We start from the raw sequence: 21873 nt of genomic DNA on the forward strand, positions 1-21873 counted from the left end.
CCCGCTCAGGAACGGTTCAGAGGTTTTTACTCAAATCTCTTCCTAGTTCCAAAAAAGGACTGTACCTTCCGGCCCATCCTGGATCTCAAGCTTCTCAACAAGCATGTTCGGGTGCGGCATTTTCGCATGGAGTCCCTGCGATCAGTCATTGCCTCTATGACCCAAGGGGAGTTCCTGGCGTCCATCGACATCAGAGATGCCTATCTACATGTGCCAATCGCAGTGTCACATCAGCGTTGGTTACGTTTTGCGATAGGAGAGGATCATTTCCAATTCGTGGCTCTCCCCTTCGGGTTAGCCACGGCCCCTCGGGTATTCACCAAGGTCATGGCGGCAGTGATTGCGGTCGTGCACCTCCAGGGGTTGGTAGTGCTCCCTTACCTGGACGACCTTCTGGTCAAGGGTCCATCCAGCGCACTCTTGCCACTCTAGTCCAATTCGGGTGGCTTGTCAATCTTCCCAAATCCACTCTGACTCCGACCCAGAGTCTCACGTACCTAGGGATGCAGTTCGAGACTTTGCCGGCACTTGTGAAGTTGCCCTTAATCAAACAGCAGTCTCTCCGGCTAGCGGTGCGCTCTCTCCTGAGGCCCCGCCGTTATTCCCTCAGGCACCTGATGCAGGTGCTGGGTCAAATGGTGGCTTCCATGGAGGCGGTTCCCTTTGCCCAGTTCCATCTGCGTCCTCTGCAGCTGGACATCCTCTGCTGTTGGGACAAGCGGCCTTCCTCCTTACAGAGGTTAGTGGCTCTGTCGCCACGGACCAGGAGCTCTCTTCAGTGGTGGCTTCGACCCCTCTCCCTGTCCCAAGGGCGCTCCTTCCTGGCTCCGTCCTGGGTGATTCTCACCACGGATGCCAGCCTATCCGGCTGGGGAGCGGTACATCTCCACCACAGAGCACAGGGCACTTGGACTCCGTCCGAGTCAGCCCTTTCAATCAATGTGCTGGAAACCAGAGCTGTGCTTCTAGCTCTCCTAGCCTTTCACCACCTGTTGGCGGGCAGGCACATTCGAGTCCAGTCAGACAACGCGACAGCGGTTGCCTACATCAATCACCAAGGCGGGACACGCAGCCGCCTGGCAATGTTGGAGGTCCAACGCATCCTTCAATGGGCGGAGGACTCAAAGTCTCTGCTAATCTGTCTGGGGGTCTGGGCTGTGGGATCTGGAGGGCACACAAACGGTCTGGTAAGCCACAACCTCCGGTTGTGGACCTGCTTATATACTCTCTGGGGGTCATTCTGGCTCAGAGCCCCCACTTCAGCAGCATGTCTCACACGAGGAGCAAGGCTGCAAGGCTGTACGCAATATGCACTGCATGTAAGCTCGTGCTGCCTGAACCGAGCACATATCTACATTGTGATGCCTGCTCTAACCTGGCAATGCCTCAGCCTGGTATCGCACCCACAGTGGTCCCTCCGGCTGCTCCGGCTCCGGTGGCTGAACCCCCGGCTTGGGTAGAATCCTTCTCTAGGTCAATCTCCCAGTCTTTTGCCGACTCCATGGGACAGCTGTCCCGGACTTTGCTGACCATGCATCAGCCCCCTTCTCAGGGCGCCTCTGCTGCTAGGGCTCTCTCAGCGGAGCTCACAGAGGATTCTTCATCTGGTCCCAGACCCCGTCCTCCTAAAAGGAGACGCGGGGCTCCCTCTCCTTTCTCGTCCCGTGGCTCTGATTCACGAGCTGACTCGCAGGACGAGGAGGATGCCTTTACTGGGGGCTCGGACGCTACCTCCATGTGCCCCATTGATCTGTCCGAAAGTGACGCAGATGTTAGTGATTTGATTGCGTCCATTAATTCTGTACTGGACCTCAATCCGCCAGTATCAGAGGAGCAACCCTCTCTGGCAGAAAAGCACCAGTTTACCTTGCCTAGGAGGACAAGGAGTGTGTTTTTTAACCACTCCAGTTTTCAGGCCACTGTGACCAAGCCTAGGGCCTGTCCTGACAAACGCTTCCCAAAGCGCGGTTCTGATGACCGTTTTCCTTTTCCACCCGAGGTGGTCAAGGAGTGGGCTCATTCACCAAAGGTAGACCCTCTGGTGTCTAGACTCTCAGCCCGGACCGTTGTATCAGTGGCTGATGGCACCTCTCTTAAGGATGCCACTGACCGCCAGGTTGACCTTCTGGCCAAATCTGTATATGAGGCGGCTGGGGCCTCGTTCTCCCCATCTTTTGCAGCAGTGTGGGCTCTCAAGGCCATCTCTGCTTCTCTGGAGGAGATGCATTCCCTCTCCAGGGAATCTATGCCCGAAATGGTTGCCTTAACGTCCCAAGCTTCAGCTTTTCTTTGTCGCTCTATTGGGAGACCCAGACAATTGGGTGTATAGGCTATGCCTCCGGAGGCTGCACAAAGTATTACACTTAAAAGTGTTAAGCCCCTCCCCTTCTGCCTATACACGCCCCGTGCTCTCACGGGATCCCCAGTTTTTTGCTTTGTGCGAAGGAGGCAGACATGCACAGCACAGCTCCACAGATTAGTCAGCAGCAGCTGCTGACTATTTCGGATGGAAGAAAAGAGGGCCCATATAGGGCCCCCAGCATGCTCCCTTCTCACCCCACTCTTTGTCGGCGGTGTTGTTAAGGTTGAGGTACCCATTGCGGGTACGGAGGCTGGAGCCCACATGCTGTTTTCCTTCCCCATCCCCCTCAGGGCTCTGGTGGAAGTGGGATCCTATCGGTCTCCAGGCACTGAGGCCGTGCTCCATCCACAACTCCTGTGGAGCCTGCTGGATAGGAGCCGGGTATCGATCAGGGACAGGGCCCTGCATCTTTGAGGTACTCTGTGTCCCCGTGGGGACCGCGCACAGCAGCACTCCAGCATTGCTGGGTGTGCTAGTGCACCGGGGACTGCGGCGCTGACCGCCTTTGGTGCCATTATACACTGCAGCGGTGCTGAGTGTATTTGTGTATGGGGACGGCCGCGCTGACCGCCGCCGCCATTGTTTTTACTGAGGCGCGGCTGGGACTTGTAGTGCGCCGGGGACTCTGCGCTGGCCGCGCTTTTACGGCGGCCGCGCTTATAACTAGAGTCCCCGGCTTTTTGGGCCTAGTCTCCGTTCTTCCCGCCCTCAGCCCTGCCAGTCAGGGGAAGGGCGGGACGCTGCACAGGTCGAGCAGCACTGAGGGCTGGAGCATGCTTTGCATACTCCACCCCCCTCACTGTGCACACTGTGACTCCAACTCCCGCACTTTCTCGGTCACGCCCACGACTCCCTCATCTCCTCAGGACGCCGGCAGCCATTACTGTCAGCTCCTAGGACGCTGCAGAGGGGAGACAAACTCTGGGGGACCCAGGCACGAGTTCAGGGGGCCACACAACCGCTTTCAGCGGGCGGTAAGCAGCACCTGTGGTGCTGATTTCCCTGGTGTAGTAGTGTGTTTAGAGTTTATATCTTTGCTATACTTTACACTGTATGGTGCACAGTCAATTTTCTGGTCATATACCCTGTAATGTGGCTCAAGGGGCAACAAAACACAGGCTTACTGAGCTGCCAGCGCGGCATGTGCAAACCGGCAGGTTCCATTGACCCTCATGGTGGACCCCTGTGGCATTTGTTCTGGCCTCTGCTCAAGGGGTCCCAGGGACAACAACCAAACAGATCCAGGTGACAGGGACGGAGTTTGCAGTTTTTACTGACAGACTTTCTGAGACTATGGCTAAAATACTAGAAGCTGGCAGTCCAGACTGGTATCTCAGACCATGGGCACTGTACAATCACTGCCCTCTATTCCCCTCAGTTGGAACAACAATGTTCCCCAGGGGTGTCTCATAGGTCCCAGGGTGAAGCTCTGACACGGACCGCAGTCCCAGACCGCTTAGGCGAGCTCGCTTAGACACCCCCTCGACCTCATCACATTGTTCAGGGTCTCAGAGAAATGACTCTCTGTATCAGAAGAGGAGGTGGCTGATCAGGATTTTGATCCTGATGCCGCTCTCTACCTTGATATCCCTGAGGCGGACGCCATAGTGAATGCTCTTATTGCGTCCATAAAAATGATGCTGGATGTTTCTCTCTCAGGCTCATCCAGCAGAAGGGTCACCGTCTCAAGGTCCCCCAAGAGTACAGCGAGTAGGTTTCTGGATCACTCTGACGTCTCGGAGGCAGTCCAGACACGCCGAGTTTGTCCGGATAAGCGTTTCTTCCAAGCGCTTTAAGGATACACTTTATCCCTTCCCCCCTGACGTGGTCAGGGCTGGACTCAGTGTCCCAAGGTGGATTCTCCAATCTCTAGACTGGCGGCTAGATCCATAGTGGCAGTTGAAGATGGGGATTCGCTCAGGGATGCCACTGACAGACAGATGGAGCTCTGGTTGAAATCCATCTATGAAGCTATCGGCGCGCCTTTTGCTCCAGCATTCGCAGCCCTATGGGCGCTCCAAGCTATTGCAGCGGGTCAGGCGCAAATTGACGCACTTGCACGTACGTCTGCGCCGCAAGTGGCGTCTGTAACCTCTCAAACTTCGGCATTGCGTCCTACGCTATTAATGCTGTCCTGGACTCTGCGAGCCGTACGGCGGTTGCAGCCGACAATTCGGTGGCAATATGCAGGGCCTTGTGGCTTCAGGAATGGAAGGCAGACTCAGCTTCCAAAAAAGTGCTTAACCGGTTTGCCATTTTCTGGCGACCGTTTGTTTGGTGAGAGGCTGGATGAAATCATCAACCAATCCTGGGAAAGGAAACATCCTACCCCAGACCAAACCAAGATTACCCCAACAGAGAATGGGACAGTCGAGGTTTCGGTCCTTTCCGGGCGCGGGCAGGTCCCAATTCTCCTCGCCCAAACGTCCTCAGAAGGGTCAGAGGAACTCCGATCCATGGCGGTCTAAGGCACGCCCTTAAAAGACCGCCGGAGGTGCCGCCACCAAGTCGGCTTCCTCATGACCTATGGCCCTCACACCCCATCCTCGGTCGGAGACAGGCTCTCCCGCCTTTCAGACATTTCGCTGCCACAGGTTAAGGACCGTTGGGTGAGAGACATTCTGTCTCACGGTCACAGGATAGAGTCAACTCTCGTCCTCCGACTTGATTTTTCAGAACATCCCCGCCTCCCGGGCGAGCCGATGCTCTTCTACAGGCGCTGGGCACTCTGAAAACAGAAGGAGTGGTGATCCCGGTTCCTCTTCAGCAACAGGGTCACGGTTTTTACTCCAACCTGTTTGTGGTCCCAAAGAAGGACGGATCTTTCCGTCCTGTCCTGGACCTAAAACTGCTCCACAAACATGTAAAAGCCAAGCGGTTCAGGATGTAATCCCTCCGCTCCGTCATCGCCTCAATGTCCCAAGGAAATTTCCTTGCATCGATCGATATCAAGGAGGCTTATCTCCACGTACTTATTGCTCCAGAGCATCAGCGCTTCCTGCGCTTCGCCATCGGAGATGAACACCTGAAGTTCGTGGCACTGCCGTTCGGCCTGGCGACAGCCCCACAGGTTTTCACCAAGATCATGGCTGCAGTACTTGCGATCCTACACTCTCAGGGTCACTCGGTGATCCCTTCCTTAGACGATCTGCTGGTCAAGGCTCCCTCTCAAGAGGCATGCCAGCACAGCCTCACCGCTACTCTGGATACTCTCCAGACTTTCGGGTGGATCATCAATTTTCCAAAGTCAAATCTGACACCGGCCCAATCCTTGACATATCTTGACATGGAGTTGTCATACCCTCTCAGCGATAGTGAAGCTTCCGCTGAACAAACACCGTTCACTACAGACGGGGGTGCAATCTCTAGGTCAGTCACTCCCCTTGAGGCGCCCCACGCACTTCCTCGGGAAGATGGTGGCAGCAATGGGGGCAGTCCCTTTCACGCAGTGTTCATCAGCGTCCTAAAGGGACTCCTACGCAAGGAGACAGGAAACCGACATTCCTCAACAGGAACGTCTCCCTCTCTCAGGCATACCACTTCATTGTCGAGGGGAAATTCCTTCCTTCTCCCATCCTGGGCAGCGGTCACGACGGACGTGAGTAGGTTTCCGTGGGGAGCAATTTTTCTCCACCACAGGGCTCAAGGTACGTGGACTCACCATTGAGTCCTCGCTTCTGATCAATGTTCTGGAGATCAGAGCTGTGTATCTCGTCCTAAAAGCGTTCCAGCAGTGGCTGGAAGGTAAGAAGATCCGAGTTCAGTCGGACAACTCCACAGCGGTGGCTTACAGTCCGGCGGCTTCTGCTGTGGATGGAAGCCACAGCCTCCACCATATCCGCAGTTCACATCCCAGGCGTGGAACACTTGGGGCAGACTTTCTCAGTCGCCAGGGCATGGACGCAGAGCAAGGGTCCCTTCACCAGGACGGGTTTCACGAGATATGTTGCCACTAGGGCATGCCGGACGTCGACCTAATTGCGTTCCGGCACCACAACAAGGTTCCGACGTTCATAGCACAGTCTCAAGATCCCAGAGCTATGGCGACAGACGCCTTCGTTCAACACTGGTCGCAGTTTCAGCTTACTTACGTGCTCCCACCGTTGGCACGGTTGCCCAGAGTGTTACGCAAGATCACGGCAGACTGCCGTGGCTGCCGCCGCGTCATCCCCGTCGCTCCAGACTGGCCGAGGAGGTTGTGGTCCCGGATCTGTGGCATCTCACGGTCGGCCAACCGGGGGCACTGCCAGACCGACCAGAATTGCTGTCTCAAGGGCCGTTTTTTCCATCTGAATTCTGGGGCCCTCAACCTGGCTGTGTGGCCATTGAGTCCTGGATTCTAGCGTCTTCAGGATTATCTCAAGAAGCCATTGCCACTATGAGACAGGCTAGTAAACAAACGTCCGCCAAGGTCTAACCACAGGACGTGGAAAATATTCCTGTCGTGGTGCTCTGCGCAGGGTTTTTTCTCCCTGGCCATTCGCCTTGCCCCCTTCCCTGTCCTTCCTTCAATTTGGACTGGAAAAGGGTTTGTCGCTTGGCTCCCTTAAGGGACAAGTCTCAGCGCTCTCTGTGTTTTTTCCAGAAGTGCCTAGCCAGACTTCCACAGGTACACACGTTCCTGCAGGGGGTTTGTCACATCGTTCCTTTTTACAAGCGGCCGTTACAACCTTCGGATCTGAACAGGGTGCTGATGTTCTTCAGAAACCACCATTCGAGCCAATGAGAGATATTTCGCTCTCACGCCTTTCGCAGAAAGTGGTTTTTCTAGTACCAGTCACTTCACTTCGGAGAGTGTCTGAGCTAGCAGCGCTGTCATGCAAGGCCCCTTTCCTGGTTTTTCACCAGGACAAGGTGGTTCTGCGTCCGGTTCCGGAATTTTTCCCTAAGGTGGTATCCCCCTTTCATCTCAATCAGGATATCTCCTTACCTTCTTTTTGTCCTCATCCAGTTCACCAATGTGAAAAGGATTTGCACTTGTTAGATCTGGTGAGAGCACTCAGACTCTACATTTCTCGTACGGCGCCTCTGCGCCGCTCGGATGCACTCTTTGTCCTTGTCGCTGGCCAGCGTAAAGGGTCACAGGCTTCCAAATCAACCTTGACTCGGTGGATCAAAGAGCCAATTTTCGAAGCCTACCGTTCGGCTGGGCTTCCGGTTCTCTCAGGGCTGAAGGCCCATTCTACCAGAGCCGTGGACGCGTCCTGGGCTTTGAGGCACCAGGCTACGGCTCAGCAGGTGTGTCAGGCGGCTACCTGGTCGAGCCTGCACACTTTCACGAAACACTATCAGGTTCATACCTATGCTTCGGCGGATGCCAGCATAGGCAGACGTGTCCTTCAGGCGGCGGTTGCCCACCTGTAGGAAGGGGCCGTTTTTTCGGCTCTATTACGAGGTATTATTTTACCCACCCAGGGATTGCTTTTGGACATCCCAATTGTCTGGGTCTCCCAATAGAGCGACAAAGAAGAAGGGAATTTTGTTTACTTACCGTAAATTCCTTTTCTTCTAGCTCTAATTGGGAGACCCAGCACCCGCCCCTGTTTTTTTGTGTACACATGTTGTTCATGTTGAATGGTTTCAGTTCTCCGATATTCCTTCGGATTGAATCTACTTTAAACCAGTTTATAATTTTTTCCTCCTTCTTGCTTTTGCACCTAAACTGGGGATCCCGTGAGAGCACGGGGCGTGTATAGGCAGAAGGGGAGGGGCTTAACACTTTTAAGTGTAATACTTTGTGCAGCCTCCGGAGGCATAGCCTATACACCCAATTGTCTGGGTCTCCCAATTAGAGCTAGAAGAAAAGGAATTTACGGTAAGTAAACAAAATTCCCTTCTTTCATCCTATTCCATGTCTGCCATGCTGGAGCCTTCTCACCGCACTGCGGTGGCTTCGGCTAATTCCCTCGCTATCCGCAGGATCTTGTGGCTTCGAGAGTGGAAGGCAGATGCTTCTTCAAAGAAGTACCTTGCTGGGCTCCCTTTTGCTGGATCCAGGCTATTCGGCGAACAACTGGATGAAATTATTAAGGAAGCTACTGGCGGGAAGAGTACTTCCATGCCACAAACTAAAACCAGGAAACCTGCCCAGGGTAGGAACCAGTCGAGGTTTCGTTCCTTTCGTTCCTCCAACTGGTCATCCTGTAAGCCCTCGGCCTCGTCCACTAACTCAGCCAAGGACCAAAAGCCCAAATGGCGCACGAAGCCGCGTCCTCAGAAGACCGCAGGAGCTGCTGCCACTAAGGCAGCCTCCTCTTGACTATCTGGCCGCGCCAGCAACGTCCTTGGTCGGTGGCAGGCTCTCCCACTTTGGCGACGTGTGGTTTCAACACGTCTCCGATCAGTGGGTGCGGGATATCATCTCCAACGGCTACAGGATCGAATTCTCTTCCAGCCCGCCAAACAGATTTTTTCTGTCAACTCCCCCCTGCTCCAAGGCCGCCGCCTTCTCTCAGGCCGTGGCATCCTTGCAGGCCAACGGAGTAATTGTACCGGTTCCCGCTTGGGAACGGTTCAGAGGTTTCTACTCAAATCTCTTCCTAGTTCCAAAAAAGGACGGTACCTTCCGGCCCATCCTGGATCTCAAGCTTCTCAACAAGCATGTTCAGGTGCGGCATTTTCGCATGGAGTCTCTGCGATCAGTCATTGCCTCAATGACCCAAGGAGATTTCCTGGCATCCATCGACATCAGAGATGCCTATCTGCATGTGCCAATTGCAGTTTCACACCAGCGTTGGCTACGTTTTGCAATCGGAGAGGAACATTTCCAATTCGTGGCTCTCCCCTTCGGATTAGCCACGGCCCCTCGAGTATTCACCAAGGTCATGGCAGCAGTGGTTGCGGTTCTGCACCTCCAAGGGTTGGCAGTGCTCCCTTACCTGGACGACCTTCTAGTCAAGGCTTCATCCAGCGCAGACTGTCAGTGGAGTGTCTCGCTCACTCTTGCCACTCTAGTCCAATTCGGGTGGCTTGTCAATCTGCCCAAATCCACTCTGACTCCGACCCAGAAGCTCACGTACCTAGGGATGCAATTCGAGACTCTGCCGGCACTTATGAAGCTGTCCTTAGTCAAACAGCAGTCCCTCCATCTGGCGGTGCGCTCTCTGCTGAGGCCCTGCCGTTATTCCCTCAGGCGCCTGATGCAGGTGCTGGGTCAGATGGTGGCGTCAATGGAGGCGGTTCCCTTTGCCCAGTTCCATCTGCGTCCTCTGCAGCTGGACATTCTCCGCTGTTGGGACAGGCGGACTTCCTCCTTGCACAGGTTAGTGGCTCTGTCGCCACAGACCAGGGGCTCCCTTCAGTGGTGGCTTCGGCCCCTCTCTCTGTCTCAGGGACGCTCCTTCCTGGCCCCGTCCTGGGTTATCCTCACCACGGATGCCAGTCTATCCGGCTGGGGAGCGGTATATCTCCACCACAGAGCGCAGGGCACTTGGACTCCGTCCGAATCAGCCCTCTCGATCAATGTGCTGGAAACCAGAGCTGTGCTTCTAGCTCTCTTAGCCTTTCACCACCTGTTGGCGGGCAAGCACATCCGAGTCCAGTCAGACAACGTGACAGCGGTTGCCTACATCAATCACCAGGGCGGGACACGCAGCCGCCTGGCAATGTTGGAGGTTCAACGCATCCTTCAGTGGACGGAGGACTCCAAGTCCACCATATCCGCAGTCCACATCCCAGGCGTGGAAAACTGGGAAGCAGATTATCTCAGCCGTCAAACCGTGGACAACGGCGAGTGGTCCCTGCATCCGGCAGTGTTTCGTTAACAATCTGCCGCAAGTGGGGCACTCCGGAAGTGGATCTAATGGCATCCCGGCACAACAACAAGGTTCCGGTTTACGTGGCTCGCTCCCACGATCCTCAGGCCTTGGCAGCGGACGCTCTGGTTCAAGATTGGTCCCAGTTTCGTCTGTCCTACGTGTTTCCCCCTCTAGCTCTCTTGCCCAGAGTCCTGCGCAAGATCAGAATGGAGGGCCGTCGGGTCATCCTCATTGCTCCGGACTGGCCCAGGCGAGCTTGGTACCCAGACCTGCTCCATCTGTTTGTAGAGGTGCCGTGGCATCTTCCGGACCGTCCAGACCTTCTCTCACAAGGTCCGTTTTTCCGCCAGTATTCTGCGGCTTTCAGATTGACGGCGTGGCTCTTGAGTCCTGGATCTTGACGACTTCTGGTATTCCTCCTGAAGTCATCTCCACTATGACTCGGGCTCTGAAGTCTTCCTCGGCCAAAATCTATCACAGGACCTGGAGAATTTTCCTGTCCTGGTGTCGCTCTTCCGGCCATGCTCCTTGGCCTTTTTCCTTGCCGACCCTTCTGTCCTTTCTACAGTCCGGTCTGCAGCTAGGACTATCCCTCAAGGGACAAGTCTCGGCTCTGTCAGTGTTGTTCCAGGGGCGTATCGCCCGGCTGGCTCAGGTGCGCACCTTCATGCAGGGCGCGTCTCACATCATTCCGCCTTACCGGCAGCCTTTGGATCCCTGGGACCTCAATCTGGTCCTCACGGCTTTGCAGAAACCCCCCTTTGAGCCTCTTAGGGAGGTTTCTTTGTTTCGTCTTTCACAGAAAGTGGTCTTTCTAGTGGCCATAACTTCCCTCAGGAGAGTCTCTGATTTGGCTGCGCTCTCTTCGGAGTCACCTTTTTTGGTTTTTCATCAAGACAAGGTGGTTCTCCGTCCGACTCCGGACTTTCTCCCTAAGGTGGTTTCTCCTTTCCACCTTAACCAGGACATTTCCCTGCCTTCCTTTTGTCCGGCTCCTGTTCATCGCTTTGAAAAAGTGTTGCATACTCTAGATCTGGTGCGGGCACTCCAGATCTATGTGTCTCGCACCGCTGTTCTTAGGCGGTGCACCTCTCTTTTTGTGCTGACCACAGGTCGGCGTAAGGGCCTCTCGGCTTCTAAGCCGACCTTAGCTCGTTGGATTAGGTCGGCCATTTCCGATGCCTACCAGTGTACTCAGGTGCCTCCCCCGCCGGGGATCAAGGCACACTCGACCAGAGCTGTCGGTGCCTCTTGGGCTTTCAGGCACCAGGCTACGGCTCAGCAGGTCTGTCAGGCTGCCACTTGGACTAGTCTGCATACCTTTTCGAAGCACTACCAAGTGCATGCTCATGCTTCGGCAGATGCGAGCTTGGGCAGACGCATCCTTCAGGCGGCTGTCGCCCATTTGTGAAGTTAGGTTTCGCCTACTTCTCAGTTTTCTGTTTATTCCCACCCATGGACTGCTTTGAGACGTCCCAATGTCTGGGTCTTCCATAGGAACGATAAAGAAAAAGAGAATTTTGTTTACTTACCGTAAATTCTTTTTCTTATAGTTCCGTATTGGGAGACCCAGCACCCTCCCTGTTGCCTGTTGGCAGTTTCTTGTTCCGCGTGTTATCACCGGCTGTTGTTGTAGACAGAGGCTCCGGTTGTTCCGGTTCTTGCTCTATCTCTACTTGTGGGTGGCTATTCTCCTTCAACTTTTGCACTAAACTGGCTATATTTGGTTATCCAGGGGGTGTATATGCTCAGAGGGAGGAGCTACACTTTTTAGTGTAGTACTTTGTGTGTTCTCCGGAGCCAGAAGCTATACACCCAATGTCTGGGTCTCCCAATACGGAACTATAAGAAAAAGAATTTACGGTAAGTAACAAAATTTCTCTTTTTTACAGTCCGGTCTGCAGCTAGGACTGTCCCTTAAATCTCTCAAGGGACAAGTCTCAGCTCTATCAGTGCTGTTCCAGCGGCGTATCGCCTGGCTGGCTCAGGTCCGCACCTTCATGCAAGGTGCGTCTCACATCATTCTGCCTTTCTTTGTCGCTCCATTGGGAGACCCAGACAATTGGGTGTATAGCTTCTGCCTCCGGAGGCCACACAAAGTTATTACACTTTAAAAAGTGTAACCCCTCCCCTCTGCTATACACCCTCCCGTGCATCACGGGCCCATCAGTTTTATGCTTTGTGTTGAAGGAGGCACACATTCACGCAAGCTCCACATTTTAGTCAGCAGCAGCTGCTGACTTTATCGGATGGAAGACAAGAGGGCCCAGGGCCCCCGGCATGCTCCCTTCTCACCCCACTTTGGTCGGCGGTGCTGTTAAGGTTGAGGTACCCATTGCGGGTACAAAGGCTGGAGCCACATGCCGTTATCCTTCCCCATCCCTTAGGGGCTCTGGGAGAAGTGGGATCCTAACCGGTCACCAGGCACTGGGACCGGGCTCCCTCCGCAGCCCCTGTGGGAACCTGACGGACAGGAGACTGGATGTCATCAGGGACAGGCCCTGCTTCTCTGAGGTACTCTGTGTCCCCTTGGGGACGGCGCATAGAGCGCCTGTGGATCGGACGCTGCAGCAGCTGCTCTGTGTTTGGGGTCGCCGGGACTACCGCGCCTGTTTGCCGGCCGCACTTATAAATCGAGTCCCCAGCTTTTGCGGCCTAGTACCGCATATTCCCGCCCCCGGGCCTGCCAGTCAGGGTCAAGGGCGGGACGCTAGACTGAAAGTCAGCGGTGAGGGCTGGAGCATACTTAGTATCCTCCTCCCCCCTCACTGAGCACCGTGGGGCACCATATTCCCGCACTTTCTGAGGCACGCCCACGGCTCCCTCCTCCTCTCAGAACGCTGGCAGCCATTGTTATCACCGCTGCTGCCGGAGGAGAACTTCAGATAGAGCTCCACAACTCTGGGAGGCCCAGGCAGGGAATCTGGTGGACACACAACCGCTGAGCGCGGTCGGTAAGCCGCACCTGTTACAGGTGCTGGCCCCCCTGGGTGCCGCAGTGTATATATATATATATCCATATTGGGTATACATTTGCTCTGCTCGGCCGCAGTATTTGCTTGGCTATATACCCTCACTGTTTGCTAAGAGGAGATAACAGCATGTCGTCTGCAAAAAGCAAGGGTGCCAAGGCACAGGCTTTTTTTGCAACTTGTACCTCTTGTGCGGCTATGTTACCTGCAGGTTCCACCTACCCTCATTGTGTGCAATGCTCGGCCCCTGTGACACTCACTCAGCCGGAGCCTCAGGCACTGGTGGGACCCTCGGCTCAGGTAGAACCACCGGCTGCCAGTGTCCAGGTGGCAGAGACAGAGTTTGCAGTGTTGGCTGAGAAACTTTGAGTCCCTTTCACAATCCATGGCTCAGTCTATGGACAAATGGTCTGCTAAGATACTTGAAGCTTTGCAGTCCAGACCGGTAACACAGGCCCCGGGCACTGTTGAATCATTGACCCCAGGCCCCCCTCGGTTGGAGCAGCAAACTGCTCCGGAGGTGACACATAGGTCCCACGGGGAGGACTCCGACTCGGACCGCAGTCACAGACCGTCTAAGCGGGCTCGCTGGGGACCTTCATCCACTTCATCACGCTGCTCAGGGTCTCAGCATGAGGACTCTCTGGAGGATGAGGCGGAGGTTGCAGCTCAGGGCTCTGATCCTGACGGTGCTCTCAATCTTGATACACCTGAAGGAGACGCCATTGTAAATGACCTTATAGCGTCCATTAACCAGGTGCTAGAACTTCCTCCTCCAACTCCACCTGTTGAGGAGTCAGCTTCACAACAGGAGAAACACCAGTTTAGGTTTCCCAAACGTACAAGGAGTGCTTTTTTCGATCACTCTAACTTCAGGGATGCTGTCCGGAAGCACAGAGCATATCCGGACAAGCGCTTTACTAAGCGCCTTAATGACACACGTTACCCCTTCCCACCTGACGTAGTTAAGGGTTGGGCTCAGTGTCCCAAGGTGGATCCTCCAGTCTCTAGACTGGCGGCTAGATCCGTAGTATCAGTGGCAGATGGTTCATCGCTCAAGGATGCCACTGACAGGCAAATAGAGCTCCTGATGAAATCCATCTATGAAGCCATAGGTGCGTCGTTTGCTCCAGCATTTGCAGCCGTGTGGGCGCTCCAAGCTATCTCAGCTTGTCTGTCTGAGATTAATGAGGTCACACGCACCGCTACTCCGCAGGTCGTGTCTTTGACTTCTCAGGCGTCGGCTTTTTCGTCCTACGCCATGAACGCTGTCCTCGACTCGGTGAGCCGTACAGCGGTAGCATCCGCCAATTCGGTGGCAGTCCGCAGGGCCATGTGGCTACGCGAATGGAAGGCAAACTGCTTCCAATAAGTTCTTAACCGGTTTGCCATTTTCCGGCGACCGCTTGTTTGGCGAGCAATTGGACGAAATTATCAAGCAATCCAAGGGAAAGGACTCGTCCTTACCCCAGTCTAAACCGAACAGACCTCAGCAGCGAAAGATTCAACCGAGGTTTCAGTCCTTTCGGCCCTCAGCCAGGTCCCATTCCTCCACGTCCAACAGGTCACAGAAGGGCCAGAGCAACTCTTCTGCATGGCGGTCTAAGTCACGTCCTAAAAAGACTGCCGGAGGAGCCGCCCCCAAGGCGGCCTCCTCATGACTTTCGGTCTCCACAAACCGCATCCTCGGTCGGTGGCAGGCTCTTCCGCTTTTGCGACGCCTGGTGGCCACATGTCCAAGACCGATGGGTGAGAGACATTCTGTCTCACGGTTACAGGATAGAGCTCAGTTCTCGTCCTCCGACTCGTTTCTTCAGAACATCTCCGCCCCCCGAGCGAGCCGATGCACTTTTTCAGGCGGTAAACACTCTGAAGGCAGAAGGAGTGGTGATTCCCGTTCCACCTCAGGAACATGGTCACGGCTTCTACTCCAACTTGTTCGTGGTGCCAAAAAAGGACGGATCATTCCGTCCCGTTCTAGACCTCAAGCTGCTCAACAAGCATGTGAGCACCAGAAGGTTTCGGATGGAATCTCTCCGCTCAGTCATCGCCTCGATGTCACAAGGAGATTTCCTAGCATCAATCGACATCAAAGATGCTTATCTCCATGTGCCGATCGCTCCCGAGCATCACCGCTTTCTGCGTTTCGCCATCAAGGACGAACACCTTCAGTTCGTGGCGCTGCCATTCGGCCTGGCGACAGCCCCACGGGTCTTCACCAAGGTCATGGCAGCAGTGGTGGCGGTCCTACACTCTCAGGGCCACTCGGTGATCCCTTACTTAGACGATCTTCTAGTCAAGGCACCCTCCAGGGTGGCATGCCAACACAGCCTGACCGTCACTCTGGAGACTCTCCAGAGGTTCGGGTGGATCATCAATTTCCCAAAGTCAAATTTGACACCGACCCAATCCCTGACTTACCTCGGGATGGAGTTTCATACCCTTTCAGCGATAGTGAAGCTCCCGCTGGACAAACAGCGTTCACTACAGACAGGGGTACAATCTCTTCTTCGGGGTCAGTCACACCCCTTGAGGCGCCTCATGCACTTCCTGGGGAAGATGGTGGCAGCAATGGAGGCAGTTCCTTTTGCGCAGTTTCATCTGCGTCCACTTCAATGGGACATCCTCCGCAAATGGGACAAGAGGCCGCCGTCCCTAGACAGGAACGTTTCGCTGTCACGGACAGCCAAGACCTCTCTTCAGTGGTGGCTCCTTCCCACTTCCTTGTCGAAAGGAAAATCCTTCTTGCCCCCATCCTGGGCTGTGGTCACGACGGACGCGAGTCTGTCAGGGTGGGGAGCGGTCTTCCTCCACCACAGGGCTCAGGGAACCTGGACTCCGGCAGAGTCCTCCCTTCAGATCAACGTTCTGGAGATAAGGGCAGTGTATCTGGCCCTAAAGGCGTTCCAGCGGTGGCTGGAGGGCAGGCAGATCCGAATACAGTCGGACAACGCCACGGCGGTTGCGTACATCAACCACCAGGGCGGCACACGCAGTCGTCAAGCCTTCCGAGAAGTTCAGCGGATTCTGCTGTGGGCGGAAGCCACAGCCTCCACCATCTCCGCAGTTCACATCCCGGGCGTAGAAAACTGGGAAGCAGATTTTCTCAGTCGCCAGGGCATGGACGCAGGGCAATGGTCTCTTCACCCGGACGTGTTTCAAGAGATCTGTTGCCGCTGGGGGAACGCCGGACGTCGACCCCATGGCGTCTCGGCACAACAACAAAGTCCCGGCATTCATGGCTCGGTCTAAGGATCACAGAGCTCTGGCGGCAGACGCGTTAGTTCAGGACTGGTCGCAGTTTCGACTGCCTTATGTATTTCCTCCTCTGGCACTGCTGCCCAGAGTATTACGCAAGATCAGGTCCGACTGCAGTCGCGCCATCCTCGTCGCTCCAGACTGGCCGAGGAGATCGTGGTACCCGGATCTGTGGCACCTCACGGTGGATCAACCGTGGGCACTCCCAGACCGACCAGACTTGCTGTCTCAAGGGCCATTTTTCCATTTGAATTCTGCGGCCCTCAACCTGACTGTGTGGCCATTGAGTCCTGGCTCCTAGCGTCATCAGGGTTATCTCAAGATGTCATTGCCACCATGAGACAGGCCAGGAAACCAACGTCCGCCAAGATCTACCACAGGACTTGGAGGATCTTCTTATCCTGGTGCTCTGATCAGGGTTTCACTCCCTGGCCGTTTGCCTTGCCCACTTTTCTTTCTTTCCTTCAATCCGGAATGGACAAGGGCTTATCTCTCGGCTCTCTCAAGGGACAAGTATCGGCGCTTTCCGTGTTTTTACAAAAGCGTCTAGCCAGGCTTCCGCAGGTCCGCACGTTCCTGCAGGGGGTTTGCCACATAGTTCCACCTTACAAGCGTCCGCTAGAACCCTGGGATCTTAACAGGGTGCTGACGGCTCTCCAGAAGCCACCTTTCGAGCCGATGCGGGATGTCTCTCTATCTCGCCTTTCGCAGAAGGTGGCCTTCCTAGTGGCAGTCACATCACTTCGGAGAGTGTCTGAGCTAGCAGCGCTGTCATGCAAAGCCCCCTTCCTGGTGTTTCACCAGGATAAGGTGGTTCTGCGTCCGGTCCCGGAATTTCTCCCTAAGGTGGTATCCCCGTTTCAGCTCAATCAGGATATCTCCTTACCTTCCTTTTGCCCTCATCCAGTTCACCAATGAGAAAAGGATTTGCACTTGTTAGATCTCGTGAGAGCACTCCGGCTCTACATTTCACGCACGGCGCCCCTGCGCCGTTCTGATGCGCTCTTTGTCCTTGTCGCTGGCCAGCGTAAGGGGTCGCAGGCTTCCAAGTCAACCTTGGCTCGGTGGATCAAGGAACCGATTCTTGAAGCCTACCGTTCTTCTGGGCTTCCGATTCCTTCAGGGCTGAAGGCCCATTCTACCAGAGCCGTGGGTGCATCCTGGGCATTGCGGCACCAGGCTACGGCTCAGCAGGTGTGTCAGGCGGCTACCTGGTCGAGTCTGCACACTTTCACGAAACACTATCAGGTGCATGCCTATGCTTCGGCAGATGCCAGCCTGGGTAGGCGAGTCCTTCAGGCGGCGGTCGCCCACCTGTAAGAGGGGGCCGTTTTTCGGCTCTTTTTATCGAGGTATTCTTTTACCCACCCAGGGACTGCTTTTGGACGTCCCAATTGTCTGGGTCTCCCAATGGAGCGACAAAGAAGAAGGGAATTTTGTTTACTTACCGTAAATTCCTTTTCTTCTAGCTCCTATTGGGAGACCCAGCACCCGCCCCTGTTCCCTTCGGGCTGTTGTTCTTTTGTGTACACATGTTGTTCATGTTGAATTGTTCTTTTGGTTCATGGTTTCAGTTCTACGAACATCCTTCGGATTGAATTTACCTTAGACCAATTTATAAGTTTCCTCCTTCCTGCTTTTGCACCAAAACTGAGGAGCCCGTGATGCATGGGAGGGTGTATAGGCAGAGGGGAGGGGTTACACTTTTTAAAGTGTAATACTTTGTGTGGCCTCCGGATGCAGAAGCTATACACCCAATTGTCTGGGTCTCAATTGTCTGGGTCTCCCAATAGGAGCTAGAAGAAAAGGAATTTACGGTAAGTAAACAAAATTCCCTTCTTTTCTCTGCTCGATTCTGGAACATGGACAAAACAGAATTCATTTTCTTTCCTCCTCCTCACTCAACTTCCCCACCTGACATATCCATCAATGTGAATGGCTGCTCACACTCCCCAGTCCCACGCGCTCGCTGCCTGGGAGTAATCCTAGACTCTGATCTCTCTTTCAAGCCACACATCAAAGCCCTCTTCACCTCCTGCCGCCTCCAACTCAAAAATATTTCCCGGATCCGAACACTCCTTTCCCAAGAAGCTGCAAAAACCCTAGTACATGCCCTTATTATTCCCCGCTTGGATTATTGCAACCTCCTGCTCTGTGGCCTCCCTTCTAACAGTCTCGCACCCCTACAATCTATTCTAAAGTATACTGCCCGGCTAATACACCTGTCCCCCCGCTATTCCCCGGCCTCTCCTTTCTGCCAATCCATTCACTGGCTTCCCAACGAATCCAGTTCAAAACCCTAACCATGACCTACAAAGCCACAACCTATCTCCTCCTTACATCTGTGACCTAGTCTCCCGGTACCTACCTGCACGCAACCTCAGATCCTCACAAGATCTCCTTCTCTACTCCCCTCTCATCTCCTTTTCCCACAATCGCATCCAAGATTTCTCCTGTGCCTCCCCCATACTCTGGAATGCTCTGCCACAACACATCAGACTCTCTCCTACCTTGACAAGCTTCAAAAGGAACCTGAAGATCCACCTCTTCCGACAAGCCTACAACCTGCCGTAACCCTCAGTCTGATATAACGCCGAACAACCAGCTCTACCCTAACCTACTGTATCCTCACCTATCCCTTGTAGACTGTGAGTCCTCACGGGCAGGGTCCTCTCTCCTCTTGTACCTGTATTGTTTATGATTATTGTACTTGTCCCTATTATGTATACCCCTTTCACATGTAAAGCGCCATGGAATAAATGGTGCTATAATCTATATATATAATTGCCTTATTCTGTCTGTCTGTCTTGCTTCAAAATTGTGTCACAGTGACAGTGTCGTTAGAGTGACAACTGTCGGATTGGCCGCTCGCCTCGGCCTGGCCCCGCCCCCCGCATGGATTAGCCGCTCGCCCCGGCCCTCCGCACGCATCGCCCGCTCCAGCGTACACCGGCTCCCAGTACATATGTGCAGGGAGCCGGCATACGCTGACGCCTTGCCCGCTCGCCCCCGCCACACGTTGGCACACTCTGCCCCGCCCCCGGCGGACATAACCTTGCGATGCTGGGATCGTGACGGAGCCGGTGTACGCTGGTAACCATGATACACATCGCGTAACTATAGGAAGCGCTTCCCTTAGTTACCCGATGTGTATCATGGTTACCAGCGTACACCGGCTCCCGGTACACATGTGCAGGGAGCCGGCATACGCTGACGCCTCGCCCGCTCAGCCCCGCCCCCGGCACACGTTGCCACGCTCGGACCCGCCCCCGGCGGCCCCAGCATGGGGGATAGAGCACGATGGGGGGTGTGCAGCATGGAGGATGGAGCACGATGGGGGGTGTGCAGCATGGAGGATGGAGCACGATGGGGGGTGTGCAGCATGGAGGATGGAGCACGATGGGGGGTGCGCAGCATGGAAGATGTAGCACGATGGGGGGTGCGCAGCATGGGAGATGGAGCACGATGGGGAGTGCGCAGCATGGGGGATGGAGCACGATGGGGGTGCAGACCTCCCCCCAAAACACACACATACCGCCACATGCGCACCACACACACACTGGGAACCAGAAACACCGCCCTACACAGACACCCGCACACACACAGACAACGCCGCACACACACAACACCCAACACACAAACACCGCGGCATACATAAATATATGCACATAGCGCGCAACACACACACTGCACAAAACATACCTCCCCTCAAAACACACACACGCACCCCACAGCCACACAAACCGCGCTACACACACAGCACCACACACACAGAACGCTGCAGACACACAGCGCTCCACAAACAACGCAACACACACAACGCAACACACATACAACACCGCTCTCACACACCCCCACACCCAGACAACACCCAGAACATTTACAGCGCCCTACACAAACACTTGGTAACTACACACAACAAATATACATATATAAATATATATAAATATATATAAATAAATAAATATATATATAATATTATATATATATATATATATATATATATATAAACTACACAATACGTAAATTCTAGAATACCTGATGCGTTAGAATCGGGCCACCTTCTAGTAATAAATAATAATGCTGGACTCTCACCAATCTGATATTACCTGCAGATACGTCATCAATATAAAAATGATGATAGCATCTAGTTCTGTGGTATAGAACAACACGAGCAGAGTAAAGGGTGCACGGCTCGTCACGTACATACCCATGACGTGTCACTAATTCCAGGCACTGGAAGGTTCACTGGAGGTTAACCTGTTATTTTTGCATTCCAGAACTCCCATAAGGTGCCTCCACCGTGGCTTATTGCCATGCAGAGATACGGACCTCCTCCCTCATACCCCAATCTGAAAATCCCTGGGCTGAATTCTCCTATTCCAGAGGTACGGTCATGTTACAATCGGATTGTGCCAATACTTATCCTCTCAAGATTCATGAATCTTTTACCGATTTTTGTCTTCCAGAGCTGTTCATTTGGCTATCACGCCGGGGGATGGGGAAAGCCTCCTGTAGACGAAATGGGGAAACCGCTGTATGGAGATGTGTTTGGGACGAACGCCACAGACTTCCAGGTAAAAAGCCAGATTTAAATATATTCCTTATGTGTCAGAATGATCACTATTTTATGTGTTGTCAATGCGCAAATACTGACTGTACGGCATGGATGTGTGATAGAGTAAGAATGATGAAGAAGATATAGACAGAACCCCGTGGGGAGAGCTAGAGCTGTCCGATGACGAGTCCTCCTCCGAGGAAGAGGAGGAAGAAAGCGACGAGGATAAACCTGACGAGACTGGCTTCATCACACCCGCTGACAGGTGAGATATCGGCTTCCCTGTAGTTGATTATTCAGACTGATTTTGATATGTGAGATACCCATACAGTGCATGCATAAAGTTATGTGTGCACGTTGCGTTCTGTGCAGTGCGGAAAAGAACGCACCCTCTAAAACTGTAAACACTGCGTTTGTCAAAAAAATGCATCCAAAACGCATGCATTTTGGATGCATTTCGCATGCACTTTGGATGCATTTTTTGCAGTGCGGTCCCACGGCAATTGAGCTCTGCTACATGCCCGCTGACAGTAGACAGAGTCGCGCGATGAGAATGAACTCGGATGAACTTCACCCAACTTCATTGTCATACCGCGCCTCTGACTGTGTGTCGCGCCCTGATTAGCGGTCACCCGTGAAGGACTCACCGATGACTGCAAATCCCCTGAGTGACTGAAGTGATCATCGGTGCCTTCACTCAGGTTACCCGCAGCCACAGCTGGAATCCTCCACCTGAGAGCGGTAGCCACGGGTAACCTGAGTGACGACACCGCTGATCACTTCAGTCACTTGGGCGACTCGCTGTCACAGTTGGAGGATCCAGCGGTGGCCACAGGTAACCTGACTGACGTCATCGCTGGTCGTGCGGCTCACTTCAGTTGCTGCATGGAGCGGGACAGTGAGCGGTCTGGTCAGTGGCCGCTCCTGTCAGCTTCATGTAGCAGAGCTGAGAGCGTCATGGGACGT

The 21873-nt window shown here is 54.1% G+C and overlaps 1 protein-coding gene across 1 annotated transcript in view; it reads left to right on the plus strand.

The window, feature by feature from the left end:
* The window catches only part of SF3B2 (splicing factor 3b subunit 2), a 91198-nt gene that overhangs the window by 49156 nt on the left and 20169 nt on the right, over window positions 1-21873 (plus strand). Inside the window, 3 exon segments of the mRNA XM_075325334.1 lie at window positions 20630-20737; window positions 20819-20926; window positions 21030-21172. Of these exon segments, the coding sequence (XP_075181449.1) occupies window positions 20630-20737; window positions 20819-20926; window positions 21030-21172 (359 nt within the window).

The sequence above is a fragment of the Anomaloglossus baeobatrachus genome, chromosome 10 (assembly GCF_048569485.1).
Source record: "Anomaloglossus baeobatrachus isolate aAnoBae1 chromosome 10, aAnoBae1.hap1, whole genome shotgun sequence".
Classification (NCBI taxonomy): domain Eukaryota; kingdom Metazoa; phylum Chordata; class Amphibia; order Anura; family Aromobatidae; genus Anomaloglossus; species Anomaloglossus baeobatrachus.